This window comes from Peromyscus californicus, unplaced genomic scaffold (genome assembly GCF_007827085.1).
Source record: "Peromyscus californicus insignis strain IS unplaced genomic scaffold, ASM782708v3 Scaffold_10__1_contigs__length_136768540, whole genome shotgun sequence".
NCBI lineage: Eukaryota > Metazoa > Chordata > Mammalia > Rodentia > Cricetidae > Peromyscus > Peromyscus californicus.
This window is the reverse complement of record NW_026294391.1, coordinates 116,237,916-116,261,400: the sequence shown is the minus strand read 5'-3', so window position 1 is coordinate 116,261,400 and position 23,485 is coordinate 116,237,916. Positions and strand designations below refer to the sequence as shown.

General features: G+C 39.9%; 1 protein-coding gene across 6 annotated transcripts in view; it reads right to left on the bottom strand.

The window, feature by feature from the left end:
* Positions 1-23,485, bottom strand: part of LOC128111417 (integrator complex subunit 6-like) — a 54,910-nt gene that overhangs the window by 2,688 nt on the left and 28,737 nt on the right. The window contains exons 7-16 of one of the 6 annotated variants that reach the window (XM_052739703.1): positions 23,231-23,394; positions 19,991-20,143; positions 16,031-16,163; positions 11,599-11,693; positions 10,498-10,608; positions 8,034-8,252; positions 6,731-6,854; positions 5,240-5,382; positions 2,844-3,078; positions 132-506 (exon numbers count right to left, since the gene is read on the bottom strand). In XM_052739703.1, the coding sequence (XP_052595663.1) occupies positions 132-506; positions 2,844-3,078; positions 5,240-5,382; positions 6,731-6,854; positions 8,034-8,252; positions 10,498-10,608; positions 11,599-11,693; positions 16,031-16,163; positions 19,991-20,143; positions 23,231-23,394 (1,752 nt within the window). Of the gene's footprint in view, positions 1-131; positions 507-2,843; positions 3,079-5,239; positions 5,383-6,730; positions 6,855-8,033; positions 8,253-9,176; positions 10,609-11,598; positions 11,694-16,030; positions 16,164-19,990; positions 20,144-23,230; positions 23,395-23,485 lie in introns of those variants that run through there. The other 5 variants (XM_052739709.1, XM_052739712.1, XM_052739705.1 and 2 more) reach the window with 5 other exon arrangements.

Below are 23,485 nucleotides of genomic sequence, written 5' to 3'. Positions count from 1 at the left end.
ACCACACAGAGTTCGAGGCCAACCTGAGCTGTAATGAGAGAGTATCTCCAAACCACCAACAAAAATCTCTTTGGAATCCTACAAGCAGGATCTCCCATTGCCTTATTTATAAATATTCCGTCACTACTTACTTCTTCCAAACTTTCGAACTTCCTTCATCAACTGATGCTTTATGTCAGCATTGATGCCTTGTGCCATCGCAGGAGTGATTTGCATCGAATTTGGCACAGTGTCCAAAGCAGATGCCACTGGGATTTTTCTGTCATCTACAGAAAGACTGCAGCTTTTGGCTGCTCCTATAAGTATATTATTACTAGGTTTGTGAATGAGTCCATCTTTCCTGAGACTAGTAAAGTCATCAGATAGAGAATCCAATTGGTTGGATATGAGGCCGTCTCCTGCCACATTCATAAACTCTGCCGGAGCAGATTTTAATAAGAAGCCATCGGCTGGGCTTTGCCCATTTTCCATCTTCTCTTCATGGACATCATGAATGACAGGGACATCTGGAAAGCAAATTTAGAAGTTGAGCTGTGAAGTGGGTACACCATGTCGATCCCACAAGTTCCTCTCCATGTTCCTCAGTTTCAAGGAAATAATTGCTTTCATTGATGAAGAGGATAGAAGAGATGGAGATGAGACTCTTCCCAACTATGAATGCATACAGAAACCAAACTACTACCTTAGATGGTCTCTCTCTAAGAGAGATGCATACAGAAAGATACTAATAAGAACTCATAGGTCCCTGGTGCTCAGGGCTTAATGTCAACCTGTATGCTTCAAAGACACATACAAACTGCTACCCTTTACTGCGTTTGAATCCCTATAACTTCTGCATACCATATGCTTTCCGTATAAACCAAATATTCTGAGAAAACTGAGATGCTTACTGGGATTGAACAAATATTCTGCCCCCACCTGCTAAGCAACTGCCTATCTGTAGATGATTCTGCCCATTTCCCTTTTTGTGCCAGAGTAGTTACTTTTCTGTTCTCAGGCTAACACCTCCGTGCCATTTGCTTATCTCCTGCTGTGCCAGGCACCGGAGTAGCAGCTAGGAATCAGCAGCGAACAAGAAACAATGAAGCTGACCCTGCCTGCCCTCACAGAACCTACAGTGTTACGGGTCCATCAGAGAGGAGTTACAGAATCAACACACACTCCTAGCTACTTTTATTTGAGGAAAGACATAGTAGGGGATGAGAGCGGGAGCCTCCAGGGCTGCCAGGTGGTGACAGGATCTTCTGAGAGGATGCCAAAATGTAGTGAGGGCAGGAGATACAGCGAGGAAGCCAGGGGCAGCGGGGTGAAAGGTGAGGAGGAGATCGTTGGAACTGGAGCTAAGAGAGGATTGCAGTGTCAGGCCACATGGAGCTGTGTGGTGGACCAGGCTTAGGAGTCAGGCTGTAGCCTGAATGCTGAGAAACATGGAGGGCGCATTTTCTGTGTGGAGGTAGCATGCTTTTATTGTCTGCTGGCATCTTCATTCTTACTTCAAATTGACAGAGAAGGTGGGTGGAAACTAAACAAGAATGAGAAAATTCCTGCAAGCATGGAGTGAGGGAACGGAGAAAAATAGTAAGACACAAGGATTAAACTGAATGTCACATTATCTCATCTTGTTAACGGAAGAAAGCGATTTTAAAAATTGTGGTGATTTTTGAGGCTTGCACCTGAACCACTGAATAAATAGTCACATGTCCAGAAGCCAGCACACTACTGGCTTTGAGAGTAGATGATACTCAACTCTTCCTGACTCTCGTTCAGTAACTAAATTGATCATTCAGCACCAATAATGCAGTATTAGTCACACTGCATTATAATCTAAGGTTCTTCAAGCCTACCTTAAAGGTGACATAGATTTTCCAGTGGAGTGAGGGGTAATTTCATAAGCTGTCATGCAGAAGGATGCCAGCAGAGCTATTGTGAAGAGAGGCAAAGCTAGGCATTTAGTTATAAAACCTAAAACATTGTTGTCTATCAGACTCTAAAATGGAGGCACTGTATCCGTGGCTAAATACAGGGTTGAGAGTAGAGGAACGAGTTGTAGTCTAGAGGTATAAACATTGGGAGATGTTGAAACAGAAACCCAACTGAAAGCCCCAAGGCTGCAGGGGAGCACCTTGGGAAGACAGCACAGTGAGATTAGGTCCCCGGATTGGCACCCCGGAGCCAATAGTATCTAGGTGTGAGAAAGAAGGGGAGCAAGCAGGAAAGCATAGAAAGGAGTCACTCCTAGAGGGAAAAGAAAACTATGTGTCTGCTAACCCAAGGGCTCCCATAGAGGCGGGCATAACAACTGAGCCAAACTCTATTGAGAGAGAAAGACAATGTACAGAAAACACTGGTGAGCATGAGAATTGTTTCCGTGGGGTCAAGGAGGTCGACCCCAGCTTTACCAGTTCACCATGAATAGGAGGTGACGGCACAGAGGGCAATTGCTGGTGCAACCTCTCCCTAGTGAACCTACTTAGAAACTTGGTTTATCTTCCTAACTTTTGAAGTTGATCCAAATGGTTACAGCAGACAGGCTCACAGCTCCTCATTTCCATACTAGGTCCTGTGTTAATGCTTACTAAGCATATATTAATCACTAATTATGACATGACTATCATGTGCTCATTACTATAATTATGTATCTTTTCCCTCCACTCCTATGGCTGAGATCACTGAATCAGGCTCTCTGCTCCCCGGAAGGTCTGTTGTACCTACCACAGATGCTTTAATAATGGTTTACTTAATCAACAAAAACTAAACACAGGAAGGAACACAAAGGAAAGACCAAATGTTTAACGTGTTAGTCCTCTAGGAGCCATAAGGAAATCGCAACCACTACTCTATACCTGGATGTACAAGGGTGGGTTTTATGAGGTTTGGACAAGATGGGGACCACGCGGCTGAGAGTGGTCCCTTTGCGCCCACATGGTTAGTTACAGTAGGTGGTGGTTGTGGTTTCCTCAACAGCAGGGACATACTCCGCCTTCTCTTAGATGACATAGGACTTGTGGGTTCTCCAGGACGTTTCAGTTTGTTTTGTGGCCCTACTATAAACTCATCTGCTTCATCAATCATCATTCCCTAAAAAACATCAATGAACATATGTCGTTTAAAACAGAAGTTCAATTGTCAAAAAACCAAAACAATTTAAGCACTTTTCATACACACATCCCCTCAGCCATGCGCCACATCCTCTAGATTAGCCTTAATTTTATATTCCCTCTATCAACTCTTATGAGAAAACGCAACCAACTTTAATCCTATCGAAGTGGGACAAGGAGGAAACTAACATACAGGGTTTTGTCTAAGGTTAATTGAGAGCCTCCAACCAACCAAGACAAGATCAATCCATAGTCATCTTTAAAATCTTTTTACAGCAATGTGTGTGTGTGTGTGTGTGTGTGCGCGCGCACGCACGCGCGCTTGCTTGCTTGTGTGGACCACATGCATGTAGGTGCTCAGTGAGCCCACAAGAGGGTGTCAGATCCCCCTGGAACTGAAGTTATAGAAGTTGTGAGTCACCTAATGTGAGTGCGGGGAATCAAACCTGGGTCTTCTGCAAGTGCTCTTAACTGCTAAGCTATCTTTCCAGCAACCACATTCACCCTTTCCCCCCTTTTATCCCCTCCCAAGACTGGGTTTCTCTGTGTAACCATCTTGGCTGTCCTAGAACTTGCACTGTAGACCAGGCTGTCCTCGACCTCAACTCACAGAGATCCACCTGCCTCTGCCTCCAGAGTGCTGGGATTAAGGCATGTGCCACCACCACTTGGCTACAGTCACCCTTTTTAAAGTATTACAAAAACTATCTTTTGCCTGGCGTGGTGGTGCAAGTCGGGCAGTGGTGGTGCAAGCCGGGCAGTGGTAGTGAACAGCTTTAATCCCAGCACTCAGGAGACAAAGGCAGGTGGATCTCTGTGAGTTCAAGACCAGCCTGGTCTATAGAACTAATTCCAGGACAGCCAGGGTAGTTACACAGAGAAATCCTGTCTCGAAAAAACAAAACCAAACCAAAGCATCTTGCACTAGCCCTTTGTAGGGCTTTAAACTCACAATTAAGAAACACTGATTATTCCTGTACAGAGCAGTGCGTGTGGATGGTGAAAGGCAGGCAAATGCAAAACCATAATTCCCTCAGACACAACCTCAAATATGGATTCACATATGTCTGTCTACCTCGGCACTCCTCAGGGAATGAGGGGCTGTTCGCTCTTGAGAACAGATGAACATGACAATCACCAACAACTTATCTTAGCTAATAGCTCTGTGTCAGCAGACAGTCCCAAACATGTACCTTATTACTTGGAAAAAAACACGGCAAAATTATCTTTCTCAAGAATTTTCTCCCTCCATTAACCATGCAAAAAGACACAGCATTTTTACTGAGCATTTACTAAATGCTGAGTAATAGTCTAAACAGTGTAGGTGTATATAACTCAGTATTCCACACAGCTCTGTCAGTTCGGTGTAATTATTGTCCCCAGTGTTACATGAGGAAGTCAAGGCACAAAAACATTCAAAATCTTTAATTAACTAAGGATTGGCATGAGCTGGAATATTTTTTTAGTTCAGTTTTATGACAAAGAGAGATACAGAATATATCCATGACTTCTAGCCATGTTTGCCTACAGAACTGTAGTGATAATCCCATTTCTTTTCATTATTTAATGATCAAGTCAGTAGTGTAACATACACACACACACACACACACACACACACACACACACACACACACACACATACACACCTCATATTTAGAACTCTAGAATAATTCAAATAAAGTGACATCACATAGTACATCATAATTCAAGGAACATACACATAGATGTGAATCATGTAAATGGAGGAAATACTTGGTATTCTCTATATTAAAAGAATTAGTGTGTGGTAGTATGACTGAATATAGAATGTGGATCCAGAAAGATGTGGGTTCAAATCCTGGCTTTGTCAGCCATATCATAGTGTTTTGACATCTAGCCACTTTAAGCCAAGAGTTCTTATTACAGGGTAGATGTGATTTATCTTTCAAAACACTTGTGAGTACAATCATTTAAAACACCAAGACCTGCTATGTACTCAACAAATGACAACTATTATTGTATTCAACTAATACAACTTGCATTAGGAGACTCCACCTCCCATCTACACAGAGGTCCTGATGTCATATTTACCTCTGATTTGTATACATCTGGCTAAAAAGGACAGCGTAAAAGTATCACAGACACAGAAATGGGTATACTACCTTCTTATCTTGCTTAAATGGATTGCCGAAAGTATGCAGTCTTTTTGGTTGATCTGGATCAATCTCTCGTAGCGGAGAAGCCAGCATCTTTAGATATTCCTGATAGTTGCCCATTTGTGCAACTGGAACACTATGAAGTGAATCTGTAAAATCAGCAGCAGAGAAACTAATACTTACAGCTGAAGTATATGGTCCTTTTGAGAGGACATTATCAGAGCTGGCTCAGCAGTGTGTAGCTTAGCATTACAGTCTGAAATCTCGAATCTAGTATTCCAGGATCTAGCATCATCTTCATTTATACTAATCAGTGGTCTACAATTACTTTACTGCCTACAGGTTCACGTCACAAGGACAAATGACTCCTTTACTTCCCAACGCCATATCAAAATGGGCTGGCTTCCCGAATGCCATCATTTGAATTCCAAACACTGTGTACATTTTGCATTTTGAAGCACTGAGACATTGTTGTTCTCTGTTTTCTAAAAAAGATTTATTTTTATTTTATGTGTATGTTTTGTCTGCAGGCATATATATGCACTGCATACAGGCCTGGGGTCTGCAGAGTCCAGAGGAAGGCATCAGATCTCCTGGAACTGAAGTCATGGACAGTTGTGACCCACCATGTAGGTGCTGGAAACTGAACTGGGGTCTCTTGTAAGAGTAACCAGTGCTCTTAAACATTGTGCCACCGCTACAGCCCCTCTCTCTGTTTTCTGGAAAAGGTTCTCACTCTGTAGCCCAGGCTGGCCTCAAATCTGTAGAATCCTCCTGCCTCAGGCTCTTGAGTGCAGAGCAACCATGCCCAGCTACTCATGGTAATCTCTTGTCACAAAGAGAATCTCGATTAATGATCTTATCCTCTGAGGATTTGATTAAATACAAAAGTTCTCTTCCTAGGACTCTTCTGTTCACACACATACAAAAGGTATATCAAGGCTAGGGTTTGCTCATTTTTTTTGTGGATAAGTGACCCCATTCAAAAGTAACAAAACAAGATCAAGAAAAATCGCAAACAGCCACAATATTCCTGGACATTAACTAGAGTTCATTACTTTCATGGAGAGTAGGGATTCTCTACTGACTTTTTCACAGCTGGCTGGGCACGATCAATGTCTGAGTGTGCAGGTTTGGAAATCTGACAGACATAGGCTCTGCTACTTTGCAATGGGCTAAACCTGCCTGAGCAAGCTACTGAAATGCTCGCTCTTCATTTCAGTGCCTATAAACTGGGCATACAATCAGTATCTATCTCCTGGGATTTTGAGGCTTGCAAGAGTGGCCACACAGAACATTGGCAATGGTGGTCTAGAATGTTGGTTAATACGCACCTGCTTTTAAACTTGAGGGGAGGAAAACTAGGGAGATGCAGGTTTGAGTGAATATGAGCATTTTGAACATTAACACGTTACAAAATAATTCTGTAATACAGACTTTCATGTAAGTTATGTCTGCTATTCTCCTGATGAAAAGTGTATTCCACTGCTCAGTTACCTTCATCTTGTCCAACAATAAACTTCCGAGTTTTCAGTAGATTGGATCTCATTCTGGTCAACTGGTCTAAAAGTCCTCTACGTGGAATATCATAAGCATTTCTATATGTCTGAGGTTTCAAATCCTATTTTAAATGAAACAATCTGAGTTACTCCTAAGGCTTTTAAATAAAGAAATGTAATACCTAACCCTCTTAAAATCTTATTGAAGAGGATAATATTTAATACAACCAATTACAGCTAATTTTTCCAGTAGAAAACTTCTATTTACTATTCTGAATGCTAACATACCCATAGGTCATTAAAGTCACTGGGGATATAATTTTCAAGTATATCATTTAAAACTCCAAATCCCAAGATTTATATATACCTCTAGCTGTCTTGCAGGACTACTGCTTGTAACCTAGATTTATTCCCCCAGCAGGCAGGGAGGTGGGCTGCAGCAGTCTCCCTCCAGGATGGCAAGTCCTGATTGCATGTGGACGGATATTGGCTGAGGACCCAGCTGCAGTACCTTTGGAGTCTGCTGCAGCCCTGAGCACGAGCCAGGCTGCTCATGGCCAGGGACTCAGACATGCAGAGTGGAAGGTCCAGCCAGCTCTGATCACATTCACTTGTTCCATGAGAATGCCCGGGGCCAGAGGTTTCCTGTGGTCTGGCTCAGGCGGTCTCTAAGCTGCAGGGAGCTTCTTCAGCCCCATACTACTTGCTACTACTCTGTCATGGCTGCTAGATCTACACGGCGGCCTGCCTACTGCAGTTTCCTTTCATTTTCCTTTTCATAGCAGTTTACTGCCCACTCCTACCAAGCAATATATCTTGTAAGTTTAATTTCATGTTGGTATCTGCTGGCAGAATAATCTCAAAATGGCTTTGTTAATAATTATTAACTCCAAGATGTGCACCTTTAATCCCGGCAGAGGCAGAGGCAGAGGCAGAGGCCGGAGGCCGGAGGCTGGAGGGAAGAGGCAGAGGCAGAGGCAGAGGCAGAGGCAGAGGCAGAGGCAGAGGCAGAGGCAGAGGCAGAGGCAGAGGCAGAGGCAGAGGCAGAGGCAGAGGCAGAGGCAGGGGCAGGCAGACCTCTGAGTACAAGGCCAGCCTGGTCTACAAAGCAAATTCCAGGACCGGGAGGACTACGCAGAGAAACCCTGTCTCAAAAAAAAACACCAAAATACGAATACTAATACTGATACTACTAATAAGAACAACTCTGAAACAGGCCATTATTTCAAAACTAGAGCAATACAAACAACAAACACAGCAGGCAAAGTCAGATAAACATGCCTTTTAATGGCACAATTTACCTTGTTGAAGAGCCCTACTTGGAAGCCAGCAAATTCTTTGGTATTCAGTTCTGTCAGTCTTGGTGCACTTTCCCCTATGACTTCTTTCAACAGTTTTCTAAAGTTTTTATTGTGAGCCAGGGCCAGGCCACCTCCAGAATGATTTTTCACTTTGATACCAATCTCCTGCGGGGGTTTCTTCCCCACTGATGCTAGTATTCTCTCTGACTCTAGTTTGGTCTAAAATGAAAGGACAGAATATGTCATCCAAATATCTACTATACCATCATCATTCTACTATTTAAGAAAAATGCCCCACTGAACACTTTTCATGTGCAAATCACAGAAAACAGTCAAGTGAACATTTCCCTATGCTTCTCTGTTCTACCACAGCAAACACAGAGGGCTGGAAAGACAAATGACTTCATGCAAATTTTCTTTTGTAGTGTCAAAACTATGAACGAATCATGGAGAAAATAGAAACCATGGGCAAGAATTCATTCATAGACATAAAAAAGCACATACTGTTACTGCAAAATCTAATCTATATCAACACATTCAGTTTGGATCCAGATACAAAGGTTTAAAACTCTGTATTCATACATGTAAATTATTGCTTAAATTCAGATCACATACACTGGCATTATATTTAAAAACAGCAAAATGATTTTTTTAAAAATATGAGATGATTCAATAAATCTTATAAAAGTAAAGCTTAATTTAACAAATATTACTAAGCAAATACTTTTAATGTCTACTCAGTAAGTTTCTCACTAACAAACATTGGGAAATCCCTTTAATAGACATTGCATCAATTAATTTTGCTTGAATGAATGAAAGCAGGGTATCTGGCATATTTCGTGTTTTAGATCCATCTGAGATGGTTCAAGGGACACTGGTGACATAGATACTAAATTAGTCATTAGAGAAATAGAAATTAGCAATAATCTTTCCTTTTTCTAAAAAATACAATTCTATCCATGTTCAATAAGCCCCCAATATTTTTTTTTGTTTTTTATGGATTGGCCAGAGATATTTATTTTCCCTAACTAATTATTTGGAATATATATAATATATATATTACATATATAATATATATAAGCAAATTTTTAAGTCATGAAATATGAGACAAAAGTAGATAAAGGTTCTGTTTCCTTGAATGACCTTGAAAGTTCATTCAATGAAAGAATACAGTGTGTCCCAGAAGATCCCAGCACTTGAATTAGTTTCAACTCTGTTCACTTTTCTTCCTTTGTAGCCATACTCTCACAAAGCCTTAAAGGCCAAACATAAACATCAAATTAAAAAAAAATCAATAGATCAATAGAAAGATAAATAACCAAGGTATTTACAACAACAACAACAACAACAAAAATCTATTAGCAGAGAGGAATGCAGGTTAGGGGGACTTGTTATGTCAAAAATCTGGGCTTGCCTTTATTTTCTTTTGCACTTATAAGCACACTAGACTAGTATGCATTTGTAAGCTTTAGAATGTGGTTTTAAGTTTTTGCTCATTCCTAGCAAGGCATGCCAGCATCCCAGTTATGGAGTCCTATAGGTCCCTTAGTAAAATCTGCCACTTTGCTTAGTACTCAGTTTTCAAAAGGCCAAATTTGCAAACATACTCAGCTTGAAATGCTGTAGTTGCTGCAAATGTAACTTCCTACCTAGAAAAAAATATGTATTTGTGAATAAGAGCATAAAGCTGCTGCATTAATTTATCACACAGCACAATTGTATGGCAGTAGCGCTCTAACTCAGTAGTTTCCAAATATCTCCATCCTACAAGAATGGTCTAGGTAAAAGTGAGAAATATGATAAGGAGGGTTGAGTGGAAGATGAGGTACTAATAGAGAGGGGCAGGCAAGGGACAAGGTGAATAATGGTGAATGAGGTGGGGTTTGAAGGAATTGATGAAGGGCAAGAGAGGAGGAAGAACTCCACTCTCCAGGTTCCCTTGGGGGTCTATCACTCTCTAGGTTGAAGAATACTAGTCTCGTGCCCCCCCTTCTCCAGGGAAAAGCAGGCAGCTATTTATCCAAGGGCTAGCTTGTGAGTATAAGAACTGAACATGCTGCCTGAAAAGTGATTTCAGGCAAGGCATATTGAATCACACCAGACCTTGGTGTGCTGACTCACAAAAGGGGGATGCTCTAGCCAAGTGAATTGAGGAGAAACTAGTTGGAGGACAGACCAAATGTGACCCACAAGAGAAGCCTCTGAAGCCTCTGCCCCTCTTAGGCCACAAAATATCAGCCAGCAGATGGGCAGAACAAACTGGCACAGCATCAAAGGATACTGACAGACCCTTAACTGCGTTTAATGGTGAAGCTAGAAGCCATAGAGAATCACATGATTACTAATCCATAAAGTGTAGAGATATATACACATTTAATTTGAAAAGTTACAATTACACTAAAGAATAAGGAAATGCACTTCTGAGGGCAAAGGATTTTGGTTTGTTTGTTTTTACCAATACTACCTGTTGGCTGAGTTTTTTAAGGTAAGAGATAACACTGTAACTAAGTCCACAATCTAAATTATCTGATATCAGATTTGGAGCTCCCATCATCCTTAGTGCTTTCTTTAATGGCTATAAGGAAACAAAATACACAACAGTAAGAATAGAATAAATCTTCAATACTCAAAAGTTCAGTTATAAGGGGCAAGGGGACATGATTCATTTCTTAGAAGTCAAGGTGCTGCACATAAAACCAAACATGGAACATTAAAAAGTGGCAATGAAAACAGCAGAGAAGTAAGGAGCAGAAAAAAATCAGAAGAGAGTGGGTAAGAAGAGCAAGTAGCAGCCAATTCAAACAAGTACATTGCTTTCAGTCTTAATCCCCACCATTGAATCACTTCCCATTGCATGTGATTGCAGAACCCACACTTGCATGGTAAACAGCAACACAGCCCACTTTTTCCTCCCAGCAACACCAATGGTCCCCTTGAAGACTCTGCCTTTTCACCTCTAGAAACTTGGCGTTAAGTTACGACAGCAACTACTGAAATGACCTTGACTGTCTTGATTTGGATTACATGACCAGTTCAGAATAATTAGGCATCGTTTTCTCAAAGTATAAAAACCAGAATGAGGCCAAGATGTTTTCTTCTCCTTGGATCCTCTCTCTAATGCCAACGCCTCCACATCATGTTGTGTCAAGGACCCATTTAACCAGCAATAAAGAACTATAATTTCTTCCAAATTTTGTTTATGGACTGAAACGCCACAATGAGTTTCTAGAGTTCAAAAGGGAAGTTGGTGTAACATGAATTGAGACATACTTGTTCTTACATTCCAGAATTACAATTTTATAAGGTTAGTTTTAATAAGAGAAACATAGATGTGCTTATAACAATGACCATGGCAGTTAAAAATAAAGGAAACAGAAAGACAATGCTCTTTTGTGCCGCCATATCATCTCCAAACTCTACATATGGCTGAGAAGACAGTGGCGGCACAAATGTTCGGACAGTACAAAGAGTTATCTTCTGGCAGGGGCAAAACTTTTGATTCCTTATGACAAGAATCATCATGGACAGCTAATACATATGCATATATACACACAAAAATACATACTATTAAGTAGTAGGGAGGCAGAGTTTTTAAGTAGCTGTCAAAAGCCTGTCGCCACTTCAGATTTGGCTTAAGCTTGTGAACTTTAAACAAGTCATCTGTAACACAAAACCAAGTAATCGTTAGCCCAGAACCAGCTCGCAAGATGTAAAATCAAGCAGTTGACATTAGAAATCGGATTTGATTCACGTTAGATGAACACTTCATTGTAGTTTATCTGATTGTCTTTCCTGGTTGTTGTATATACCGAAGTTCCATACAGATGGTCTCCAACTTACAATAGTTCAATTGAAGACTTCTTTAAACTTCAAGATGGTGGGAAAAGCTGGGCAGTGGTGGCGCATGCCTTTAATCTCAGCACTTGGGAGGTAGAGGCAGGTGGATTTCTGTGAGTTCAAGGTCCGCCTGGTCTACAGAGCAAGTTCTAGGACAACCAGAACTGATACACAGAAAAACCCTGTCTCAAAAAACAAAAGAAAGAAAGAGAGAGAGAAAGCACTGGTGGGAAAGTAATATATATTCAATAGCAACCATGTTACAACTGCTAATTTGTGATGTTTGCTCAGTCTAGTGATGCACAATAGAGAACTTTCTCCCAATGCTAGGCAGCAGCAGTGAACCACAGTTCCCAGTTAGCCCCATGGATCTTGATGGGGAAACAGGAGACACTGTGAGGTGTGCCATGGCCCTAACCTGTCATGATCTGGCGGTTAGGAGTAGTAGGGGCATTTTGGACTTAACAGTTGATTTATTAGACTTAACCCCATCATAAGTCAAGGAGCATATCTACCATGTCTTTTTAAAAAATGAAGTAAAATTTCAACTTACACACCCATTTTCCATTTGCAAAGCTTAATATTTTCCTGATGTGTTATGCATTAATAATTCTAATATAATAATTTTCACCTGGAGGGGAATCCAGATCACTGGTTGACAGACTAATATTTCTTTGGTTTAAAAACCAAGCATGGGCCAGGCATGGTGACACAGGCCTTTAATCCTAGCACTCAGGAGGCAGAGGCAATCAGATCTCTGAGTTCAAGGCCAGCCTGGTCTGAAGAGCTAATTCCAGGACAGCCAGGGCTACACAGAGAAAGCCTGTCTTAAAAAACCAACCAAACAAAAAGGATAGAGGGTGGGGCCCAGCAAGATGGCTCAGCAGGTAAGGGTGCCTGCAGCCAAGCCTCACAACCTTAGTTCCATTCCTCAGACCCACATGGCAGGAGGAAGAGAACAGATTCTTCTAACTTGCACATACGTGCCATGGCATGCACACCCTTCCTCTCTATTTGTTTTTGATTTTTTTGTCACAGGATTTCACTATGTAGCCAGGCTTGGCTCATTCAGGATCTTTCTGCCTGAGCCAACCAACTGCTGGGATTACAGGCATGCACCACCACATCTGGCTTAATATATCTCTTGAACACCATGTGCACCAACATAACTCAAGATATTTACCTTAAATATGCAGATATTCCCTATCTTTTAATATATAAATATAATTATTTTAGTAATCTAAATATATACATTATACATATTGCATGAAAACTTCCAAACACCCTCTTTATTTCCCCCCAAGTATGAGAAAAATATTTCTAACTTAATAATTCAAACTGGTATCCCGGCTATCAACATTTACCTGTCATTCACACTATAAAGACAGCAGATAGTATCAGTTCATCCTCTATTGTTCCTTTAAGCTTCATTAGGCAAATAGTTGACTTACAGAGGGAAAAATGCATACATTCTTTACAAATAGGTCTATTCTTTAAAAAGTACTTTGGTTAAGAAAAGCAACTAGATATTTTCTTCTCTTTATTGCCCTAATAAATTATTTCACTCCCTGTGAAACAAATTTCAATAAATTTACAGAGCCATAAAAAGCAGGTCTTTTGTTCTTTTTTTTTTCCCCAGAAGAAAGCAAGAGATCAGAAGGTGTCCTTGATTGAAGCCCTCAGGTCCTTTACAGACCATTCATGTCTTGACAGGAAGCCATGAAACGCTATGGGAAGACCCTGCTATACTGTGCTATTTCTTGAAGTCTTTTGGGAATTACATGGAAGTTTGAAAAGTCTGCAGAGCTGGAATGTAGCTTAGTGGGATAGCACTTGCCTAGTCTGCGAAAGGGCTTGTTTTTGATCCCCAGCACTGGAAAAACAAATCTGACAAGAAATAGACTCAATCAGCTTCTAGGCAAAGCGTTTGCCGTTATTGAAAACAGTAAGGCTGGGGCTGGAGAGATGGCTCAGTGATGATGAGCACTAAGTAGCTCCTGTTCCAGAGGACCCAGGTTTGAGTCTCCGCTCATAACAGTGTACAACTTTCTAGAACTCCAGTTCTAGGGGACTCTGAAGTTCTCCTTCAGCTTCTGTAGACATTAGGCACATACATGGGGCATAGACATACGTGCAGGCAAAACCTCTATACATAAAAGAATAAATTCTTAAAAAGAAAATAAAAACTAAGGGTATTACTTTCTCTGTTTATCTGATTTGTTTATATCTAAATGTCTCTCTACTGTTTACATCCTTGTCTACACAGAGAGCTTGAGGCCAACTGGCAATACACAAGACCATAAGCTGGAGAAGTATGTAAGCACTATCATGGGTTATTTGTCCTTCTGTGTCTCCTTTGTTTCCGCACCGTAACAAGTGCTAATAGTTAGCACTAGTGTTTTGTATGTAGAAATTTTACTCAGGGAGTAGATCTTATGGTATATACTTTCATTATAAAAAATAATAATAAAAAGGAAACTTTGGAAAGACAAGAATGGGACATGTTTAGGGCATAAATTGTAGTGATGTTTCATTGGTGTACAGTCATGAATGCTGGAGATTAAATATGTATAGTTTTTTGTATGCCAATCCTCGTGCAATAAAGTGGATCAAAAGTACACTTAAAAATAGAAAAAAAAACCCAAAAAACAAAAAAAAGCAGCCTAAATGAAAATGACTCTTTTTTTCCTTACTATATATTTGTGGAAATTGAGGTCATTAGGACATATTTAAGAAAAGGGATAGATTAATACATGAACTAGAGACACATTTTACTAGTGATTTAAGAAAGATTTATTTATTTTTATTTTATGTGTATGGCTGTTTTGCCAACATGTATGCCTGCATGTCATGTTCATGTAGTACTCTCAGAGGCCAGTAGAGGGTGTCATATTCCCTGGAACTGGAGTTATACTTAGTTGTAAAATAGGGAACCTGTGTCTTCTGGAAGAGCAGCAAGTGCTCTTAAAGGCTGAGCCATCTTGCCAGCCCCTTTATTGGTAATCATACTATCCTCTAACATATAGCCCACACTTTCTACTGGTAGCAGCAACTCTTAGAAAGAACATATGTTTAGACTGGACTAAGAAATAAAGTGAAATATTCAAAGCAACCATGCTGATATATTTATGATGACCTACTTTTAAATTTCTTAAATACGAATAAAGTACTGCCTTTTAAATGCATCATACATTAATAGTAAGTAGTACCTTGATTAAATTTTGTAAATGTTCCTTTTACACAAAAATTTAGAAACCCTCACCAAAAATCTTCACAACTTTACAAGTAGAAGGATGTCATACAGTATATTACTCTAAGAAGATATAGTTCTTCAAATGAAGAGTAAACATCTTCATATACATTTTCAACAGCATTGAGTAATGGCTAATTAAGTTGATCCTTTAGAATTTTGTCATGGAACCAATTCATAACTTCTAACCCTGCTTTGCAGAATTGACTCTGTACCTTACTTCCCCACCCTGCTTAAAACATATGCTTTTAGCGTATGTAATACTCTGGGGAGAAAGGAGTGTAATCAAGTCAGTAGCCTCACAGAAGCCCTAGTTTCTGAAGAAAGCCATCAAATTCCTCTCCAACAAAAGCCCTAGTTTTGGAGCTGGAGAGATGGATCATTTGGGAAAGTGCTTGCTGTGAAAGCATGAGGATCTGAGTTTGGGTCTCCAGCACCCATGGAAAAGCCTAGATGCTCAGCAAGTTCCAGAGAGACCAAGACACTGGCTCTCAAAAATCAAAGTGGAAAGTGATTCAAAAAGATATCTGACATCAACCTATGGCCTTCACACACACATACACACATGCTCATGTCACACACACACACCACCTAGTTTTCTGGGGGCATTCCAACTCATCTATAGAAAAGCCAAGATTCTTTCAAAAGTGGAGAATGGAGGGTGATTAATGGAGTTTGCAATTTGAAGAACAGCCAAGATCAGATCAGGTATCTTTTCTATTTGATGTACAAGTCAAAAAAAGAAAGAAAGAAAAAGGAAATGAAGTCCTATCTTTCCACATCAGTTACAAATGTATTTACTCTAGTATTGGTCATTCTTTGATGGAATTTGAAATGCTTATGAATCTTTTATCTACCTAGTACATTTGCCATGTTTTAAAGATGATTAAGTAGCACATATTTTACTCACCTAAAAGAGGAAGCAAAACTGGGTAGTTGTAAGGCATCACAAAGAGGTTTACACAAGTTAAAGTCGTACTAGCTTTTAAATAACCAAATGGATATCCGAGCTCATTGTATTTCCCACTGCTGGTAACAAACACCTAAGAAGAACATGAAACAATGTACAGTTATGGCAGGGATTATTCTAGGTAAGGCCAAACTTGTAGCAACGCCCCACAGCAACATCTGTGGCACAACAATTCAAAAAATAGACTCGGTAGTTTTGCATAGGGTCAGGTAAAAATAACGTGCTAAATAAGCATATTCAAATTATAGATATTCCACAATTATATTACAAATTAAACTAGATGATACAATAACCACTCAGAGGTCACAGGACACATCAACAATGTCCAGTAATTCACTTGGTTAGTATAATGGAAAATGATGCTAAAATAGTATTAAGTATGCCAACTTCCCAAAAGAACAAGGCATGATTACAGTAGACTCAGAAAAAGAAGACTATGGTTCCATGCCTAAAGCATACATTCCAAAAAGAAAGGCCATTAAAAGACTGTGTAAACAGTCCTTATACATACTTCTATTAAGTCTTGCTGGTTCCTTTAGTTTTTAACTGAGTAAATATTATAGAGTAACCTATTATGAGACAGAAACTATTGTACACTTTCTGAGGCAGCAAGGAGATGCTTCACTTCAATCTGGAACACATTTTCTTGGCTACATCAACTTAGAAGACTAGAACATTGGTTGTGTTCACATAACCACCTTTTGATTCTTTATTGGTATTCCTGAGTTGGTGTACATTATCTGCCAGCTTCCACACACCTGATGTGCCATGCCAGAGTCCTCTAGCCTCCATGTTTTCTCTGTGTTCCTTCTTTAGACTCTTTGACTCAAATGAGGACACCAGTACAAACTTTTAGAGACCCAATCCTATCCCTTCCCAAAGACCTTTGGCAGGGTTCCTTAATGACAACAATTTACCATACTACTTCTTCTTAATAGCAATATCACCTACAGTTCAGGAAATTCTTCTTAAATCTAGTTATTATGAAAATATGCCGAGTATGCTGGCACACACCTTTAATCCCACCACTTGGGTAGGCAGATCTCTGCAAGTTCGAGGACAGCCTGGTCTACAGAGAGATTTCCAGGATAATCAGGGCTACATAGTAAGATCCTGTCTCGAAAAACAAACAAACAACAAAAACAAGAAAAAGAAAAAAGAAAAAAATCTTTCTTATGTAATTGATGACTCCATAAAACATAAGGAATGCTAAAAATGATTCTTCTAGATTTTTGTTGCAATTCCAACTTAAACAGATAACTATAACAAAATGGGGTATATTTTGTTTCCTAAGAAGGAGAAATGATGCATCACGCAAAGTAAAAAACAAGTGTGTGTGTGTGTGTGTGTGTGTGTGTGTGTGTGTGTGTGTGTGTGTATAGGCCTAGAGGTTAACGTGTGCTTTCTTCTGCTGCTCTCCACCTTATTTTATGAGACAGGATCTCTCAGTGAACCTGAAGATCAACAATTCAGCTAGCCTGGCTGGCCAGAGAGCTCCGGGTCTCCCTGTCTCTCTCTACCTGTCTATGCTGGAATTACACGTCCTTGACGGGCTCTTTAAAAAAATGAGTCCTGGGCTTGAAGCGCAGTGCTCGTCTCGGAGAGGCGGGGCAAGCCCTTCACTGCCTGAACCTTCTCCCAGCTCTATTAGAACACCTTCTCTACTCAAGTGTTGTGAGATTTCCTCGGCCAGCTCCATTCTTTGTCAGTCCCACTAATCAATCATATCAAATTCATATAAGGTCAGGACAAAGACTATGCATGACATTTAAGAAGCTGTGGAGAAGTGGGGACAGATTTCTTCCATTTCTTTGGAGAAGATTTAGAAGGAATATGCTATATAGAATGAAAGTTTATTTAAGAGAAAAGGTGTGGTTTGTAATTTTATTTAATTTTGTTGTAGAAATTCAAACCTCCTACCCAAACCAAACTATTCAAAAGAAGAAGTTAATTTTCTATTGTCCACATTTCTAGAATTTAGGGATAAACAAGTAGAGGGCTTGGTGAATATTCCAGAAAAAGGACAGGAGGGAGTTGCCTGCCCTTTTCTGTTTCTTGGCCTAGGTGTTGTTTACACTACAAGAAACCCAGTTGTGTCTGTTTCTGGCCACTAACCTGCAACCCTCAGGAGGAAATATTATTCTGACTTCTGACACAGTAAGTTAATTTTAGCTGTCTGAATACAGAAAAGTACAAGTATACAGTATGTAATCTTTTTTTGTTTGGCCTCTGTTCAATACTGTAGTTTTGAAATGTTTTTTAAAATTTCTTTTTGAATAAGGGTTTCTCTGTGTAACAATCCTAACTGTCCGAGAACTTGCTCTGTAGACCAGGCTGGCCTTGAACTCACAGCCGCTGCCTCTGCCTCTGGAGTGCTGGGATTAAAGACATATGCCGGTACCACCTGTAGTTTTGAAATTTTGTTTCTTACCCCTTTATATCTTTGATTCAAGCTTGTTCCTTTTCTTTTGAGCTAGCCTTAGCATCTTTAGAGAATTAAAGTAGCTTATAGATGCTGTGTATCAGTGATCTCACATTTTAGAACAGAACAGATGAGTGTCTGAAAGTGTCCCCTGTGTCAACAGAACCTAAAAATTACTGGCTGGTATGTGGTCCCATAGTTCAATAATAGAACGGACATCCTTATAATGTAGGACTTTTTTTTGTATCCAAATAAAAAAGCTATGACTGTCAAGTCTAGAATTTTACAAGTCAAACTCCACAGGCAACTCTATTAAGCAATGAGCAAGTCTTTCTGACTGCAGCACAGCACTCAGAAGCCCGAGAGAATGGTATCTCTCCACTTGTCAAATCCCAGTCAGTGGGGCTTGTACTAATGAAACTACAGTTTTATTGCATTATACTCATACAGAAGGTAATTTCAGAGTTTCTGGTTCTTGGCCCCAAATATGCAGGACTTCTCATTTGTCAAGTTCAAAATAAGGGCTGAGAGTCTTGCTCATACCTGAACTGAATCACACCCTGTAGTTTAATGTTCTTAGCCTGGGGAACAGATAAGAACGGGTCTACCCAACCCCAAATCCTCAAATGCATGGTTTCATCAGATCCTACTTCCACAAATGGCAATGTACAGTACATTAATGTTTCCTACTTTTCTAAGTTTATTTTCTTGGCTATGTTGTTTATTTGATAGCATTTAAAAATACAGTGTAATTATTATCAAATTTGAAATATTTTAAAGTAATTTTTGAAAAGATTTTAAAGCTTTCATTTTTTCAAGATTTATATATTTTTATTTCATGTATGAGTGTTTTGCCTGTATGTATGTTTGTACACTACATGCATGCCTGGTGCTCATGGAGGCCAGAAGAGGGCCTCAGATGCCTGGAACTGGAGTTAGAGACAGCTGTGAGCTGCCGCATGCCACATGGGTGCTGAGACCTGAACCTGGACCCTCCCAAGAGCATTAAGTTAACCGCTAAGCCATCTCACCAGACCCATATTTTGTTTTTAATTATGTGTATATGTGCGTAGGGGTATGTGCATGTGTGTGGTGTCCACAGAGGCCAAAAAGATGGCATCAGATCATCTGGAGCTGGAATTGCAGGAAGCTGTGAGCCACCTGATGTGAATAATGGAACTGAACTTAGGGTCTCTGTAAAGTTAGTGTGCATTTTCCTTTGTTTTGGTTTTTTGAGACGGGGTTTCTCTGTGTAGTCCTAGCTGTCCTGGAACTCACTCTGTAAACCAGGCTGGCCTCAAACTCAGGGATCCATCTGCCTCTGACTTCCAAGTACTGAGACTAAATGCGTGGCCTACCACGCCTGGCCAGTATGCATTCTTAACCACTGAGCTATCTCTCTAGACCCCCCAATTTATAACCAATTCCCAGATCCCAGAATGATTACAGACATTTGGCTACTAGGTAAGGATAGATACCTGCCAGCAAGTATGAGGAGATTTTCTTTCCAAGATGTACTGAGTTAAAGGAGAGGGTTCCAGTTCATATTTGTCAAAGGGCAGTTTATCTATAACCATTGGTTCACAATCGACACAGGAAAACCTCACAACAGGATGAGATGTTCGTGGAGGCTAAAAAAAAAAAAAAGAGGAAATACAATTGGATATCAAGCAAGCTCACAATTCTAACCATTCTGAAAGCCCTGTTACATTTTTGTCAAACAATCACTAAGATACAGACTAGTATTTGAAGAATTTCTAGAACTTTAAGAATCACCAAGGCAGTGGTAACTCAAGTCCTTCACCTCTAACCTCTACTTAGGATTGGGAAGAGGGAAGATAAGGAAATGGAGAGCTAGAATTTCAGTGAAGTAATAACTATTAATTATGTTAAAGTAACCCTTATGATCCATAGGATGAACTCACTTTCAAATCCATTTTGTGACCTTTAAGCATTCGATGAATGTCAGTCTACTGTAGCATGAGGTTAGATAACTGGGATACCACTGAACAAGGAGAATCTTTTCTAATGAGCTCAAGCTACTAAGAAGCAAAAGGAAAAATAGCAAAGGTATGGAAGGGCAAGATACACAATGATAATGATCTGGTCCCAACTTCAGGGGCTCAAAGGAATCTTCTAGCACTGCTCATACCCACGTGTTTGCTTTGCACAGCTGAAGTTGAGGGTGCTTTGGGTGAAACTTCAAAGGCCTGTGTGTTTGGGGCACCACAAAAGACCAAAGGAGAAGGAATTTTATCAGCAGCTTTGTATAACTAGAGACCACCACAGAGAGAAGGGAGGACAGCCAGGGCTGAGACACGTGGGAGGCCAATAGAAACATACTGGAAACGGCTTTATGAAATTTCCTTTATGAAAGTGCAAACAGATGCATTTAGCTTTATCATTCATAAACTTGTAAGATGTTTGAGAGTTGACAAAAACGACTCTCCAGTGACCTTCTACAGGTGAGGGAATGTTAAGGCAAACTGTGTATAAATTACTGGAATTTCCGTAATTCCAGCTTTCTTATTTCCGTTTTAATCAGTTTGTGAAATGTTTCTGATTTCTTAGATCTGTGTATCTAAAAAAAATGATCAACACCTGAGCGAACCCCCATAGCTAGCAATAATGAAATAAATTCACCAAAGGGGTTTGAAGGGGCTATGAGCTGACAGGTTTGTCATTTGGAGCCCTGGGGGAGAGAAGAGGAATATTTTCCCTCACCCACAGAATGGGGCTAAAAGGTGTCTTGTTCATTGAGCCTTCCATGACTACTCCTGCAAATATAAGTACCCAAACTGGTAGCCTGGGAGAAAATGCAGTTCACTGTGAAAATTTCTAGAACCTAAAATACAAGTTAACCTGAATCAGGCAAGTAGTACAGTAGAGGAGCAAGATACGTTTGTATTCCCCATCCCTAGCCCCAGACTACACATGAACTACTCAGGCTTTCTTTCCTTGAGGATAGGAAACAGATTATGTTTCCTACAACCTCCTATTTTCCTAAACACTACCCCTGAGAAAAGCCAATTCATCTGGTACTAAGAGTAACTATAGCATCCAACCCTCTTCTACCAAATGCAGATACTAAAAGACAAACCTTTGCTTAGAGATAACTTTTTAAGCATTGCATAATTAGAATCATTGAAAAGTAAATGGCTCACCAGGGTATGATTATCGGTACTTGGGAAGCTGAGTAAGAAGGACTGTGAGTAAGTTCAAAGCCAGCCTGGGCTACAATGTGAGAGCCCATCTTAAACAAAAAATGTGAATCCATATGAAACAGAAGTGCCTTGATTAAAAACATAGAATCAACACAGATGTCTATCAATAGATGAATAAATGATGAAAACAGACGATACATAATGGAATTCAACCATAAAAATGAATTTGTCAAAGGGGCTGGGGATTTAGCTCAGAGGTAGAGCATTTGCCTAGCAAGCACAAGGCCCTAGGTTTGGTCCTCAGCTCCAGAAAAAAAAAAAGACAAAAAGCAAAAAAAAAAAAAAAAGAATTTGTCAAATTTGTAGGATAATGGGTACAACTGAAAAACACTTTATTAAGCAAGGTAACTCAGACTCAGGAAGACATATGTCCTCTCTCACATGTGGATTCTAGTTTATAATGCTTAAATATGTATCTCTAGATGGGAGAAAGGGTAGGTAAAGGCCAGGAAACTAGAAGGGGGCCCATCAGATGGGAAAAAAAGAAGTGAGGTGGAGAAGGCAACAGGACACATGAGCTATTAAAATTGAAGGGGGAATGCTGGGGCAAAAGGCTGACATGAGGAAAGGGCAAAGGGATGTTGAAGGGAGCAGAGGGAGACTCAACCCAGATGACACATGTATGAAAACACCGTGAGGAAGCCCGTTACTTCGTGAGCCCATTTTGAAAAATGAATACTGTAAGGTAACTGAAAGGAAATACCAAGTAGACATGGAAGTGTATCAAAATAGAAGTGCACAAATTTTTGTCTGCACTTCCCTTCAAGGACAGAGACAGCTGTTTGTTTACATTTTCCTCCTACTTCCATCCTTGAGAGCAGCCGCCAACTGCTCGTTTTACATTTTCATGCCTTCATGCATATTTTCTGCATAACCAGCCTTCCATTATTTTTCCATTTTATTGTTCACAGTAAAAATAATGACATATTATGTAGAGGGGCTGTAGCTGCCTAGAATGTGTGAAGCCTTAGGTTCACCTGCCAATAGTGCCACGAAAAAAACAACAAAACAAGAAAAGCAAACAACACATAAATAAATAAATAATGAATGAATGTAAATGTTACTTGGAAAAATGTATCTTTTAGGAAGGAGAAAACATTAAAACAATGCTCTCCTAATTTGCTTTCAAATGCATCAAAATAGCCATATTCAAAATAAGTTCCTATAAAAACTATGAAAAGAAATAAAAATATTTCAAACTTTGGTTCCACACACACTAAATAAATGTAAAAAAATTAACTAAAAGCAATGCTTTAATATCCACACGGCAAAGTCAACAGCACAAAAGACGAAAAAGTATGATAAAATAAAGGCTATTCTCCTCCTCTGCTTTAAGGCGTAGAACCAGCCTTTCAATAAAAGATGGAATCCAAAAAAGAAGGGGGTCTACTAGCCTGTGGCACAGCTTAAAAGCCTCAAGTTATTTTAAAAGCTTCACTGTTATCTAATTAAAAACCCAGATCAGTGTTTACTCTTCTCATTTATAATACTTACTAGTGAAGATAAATTCTGTTCTGGCCAAAACGATTCTGGAATTGGCCAATGTCCAACAGGAACACCAGTTTTAGAATTAGGTCGCACATAGATGAGTTTATGACAACTATGCCATGGTTGAGCAGCAAATGAGTTGCTCGGCCTACACAAATCCATCAGTCCATCTACGAGAGAAATACGTGACAGAAGGCATGGCTGCTTTTTACTGTTATTTATCTTGTACACAATTTTCAGTTTCAGGCAAAGGACAAACTA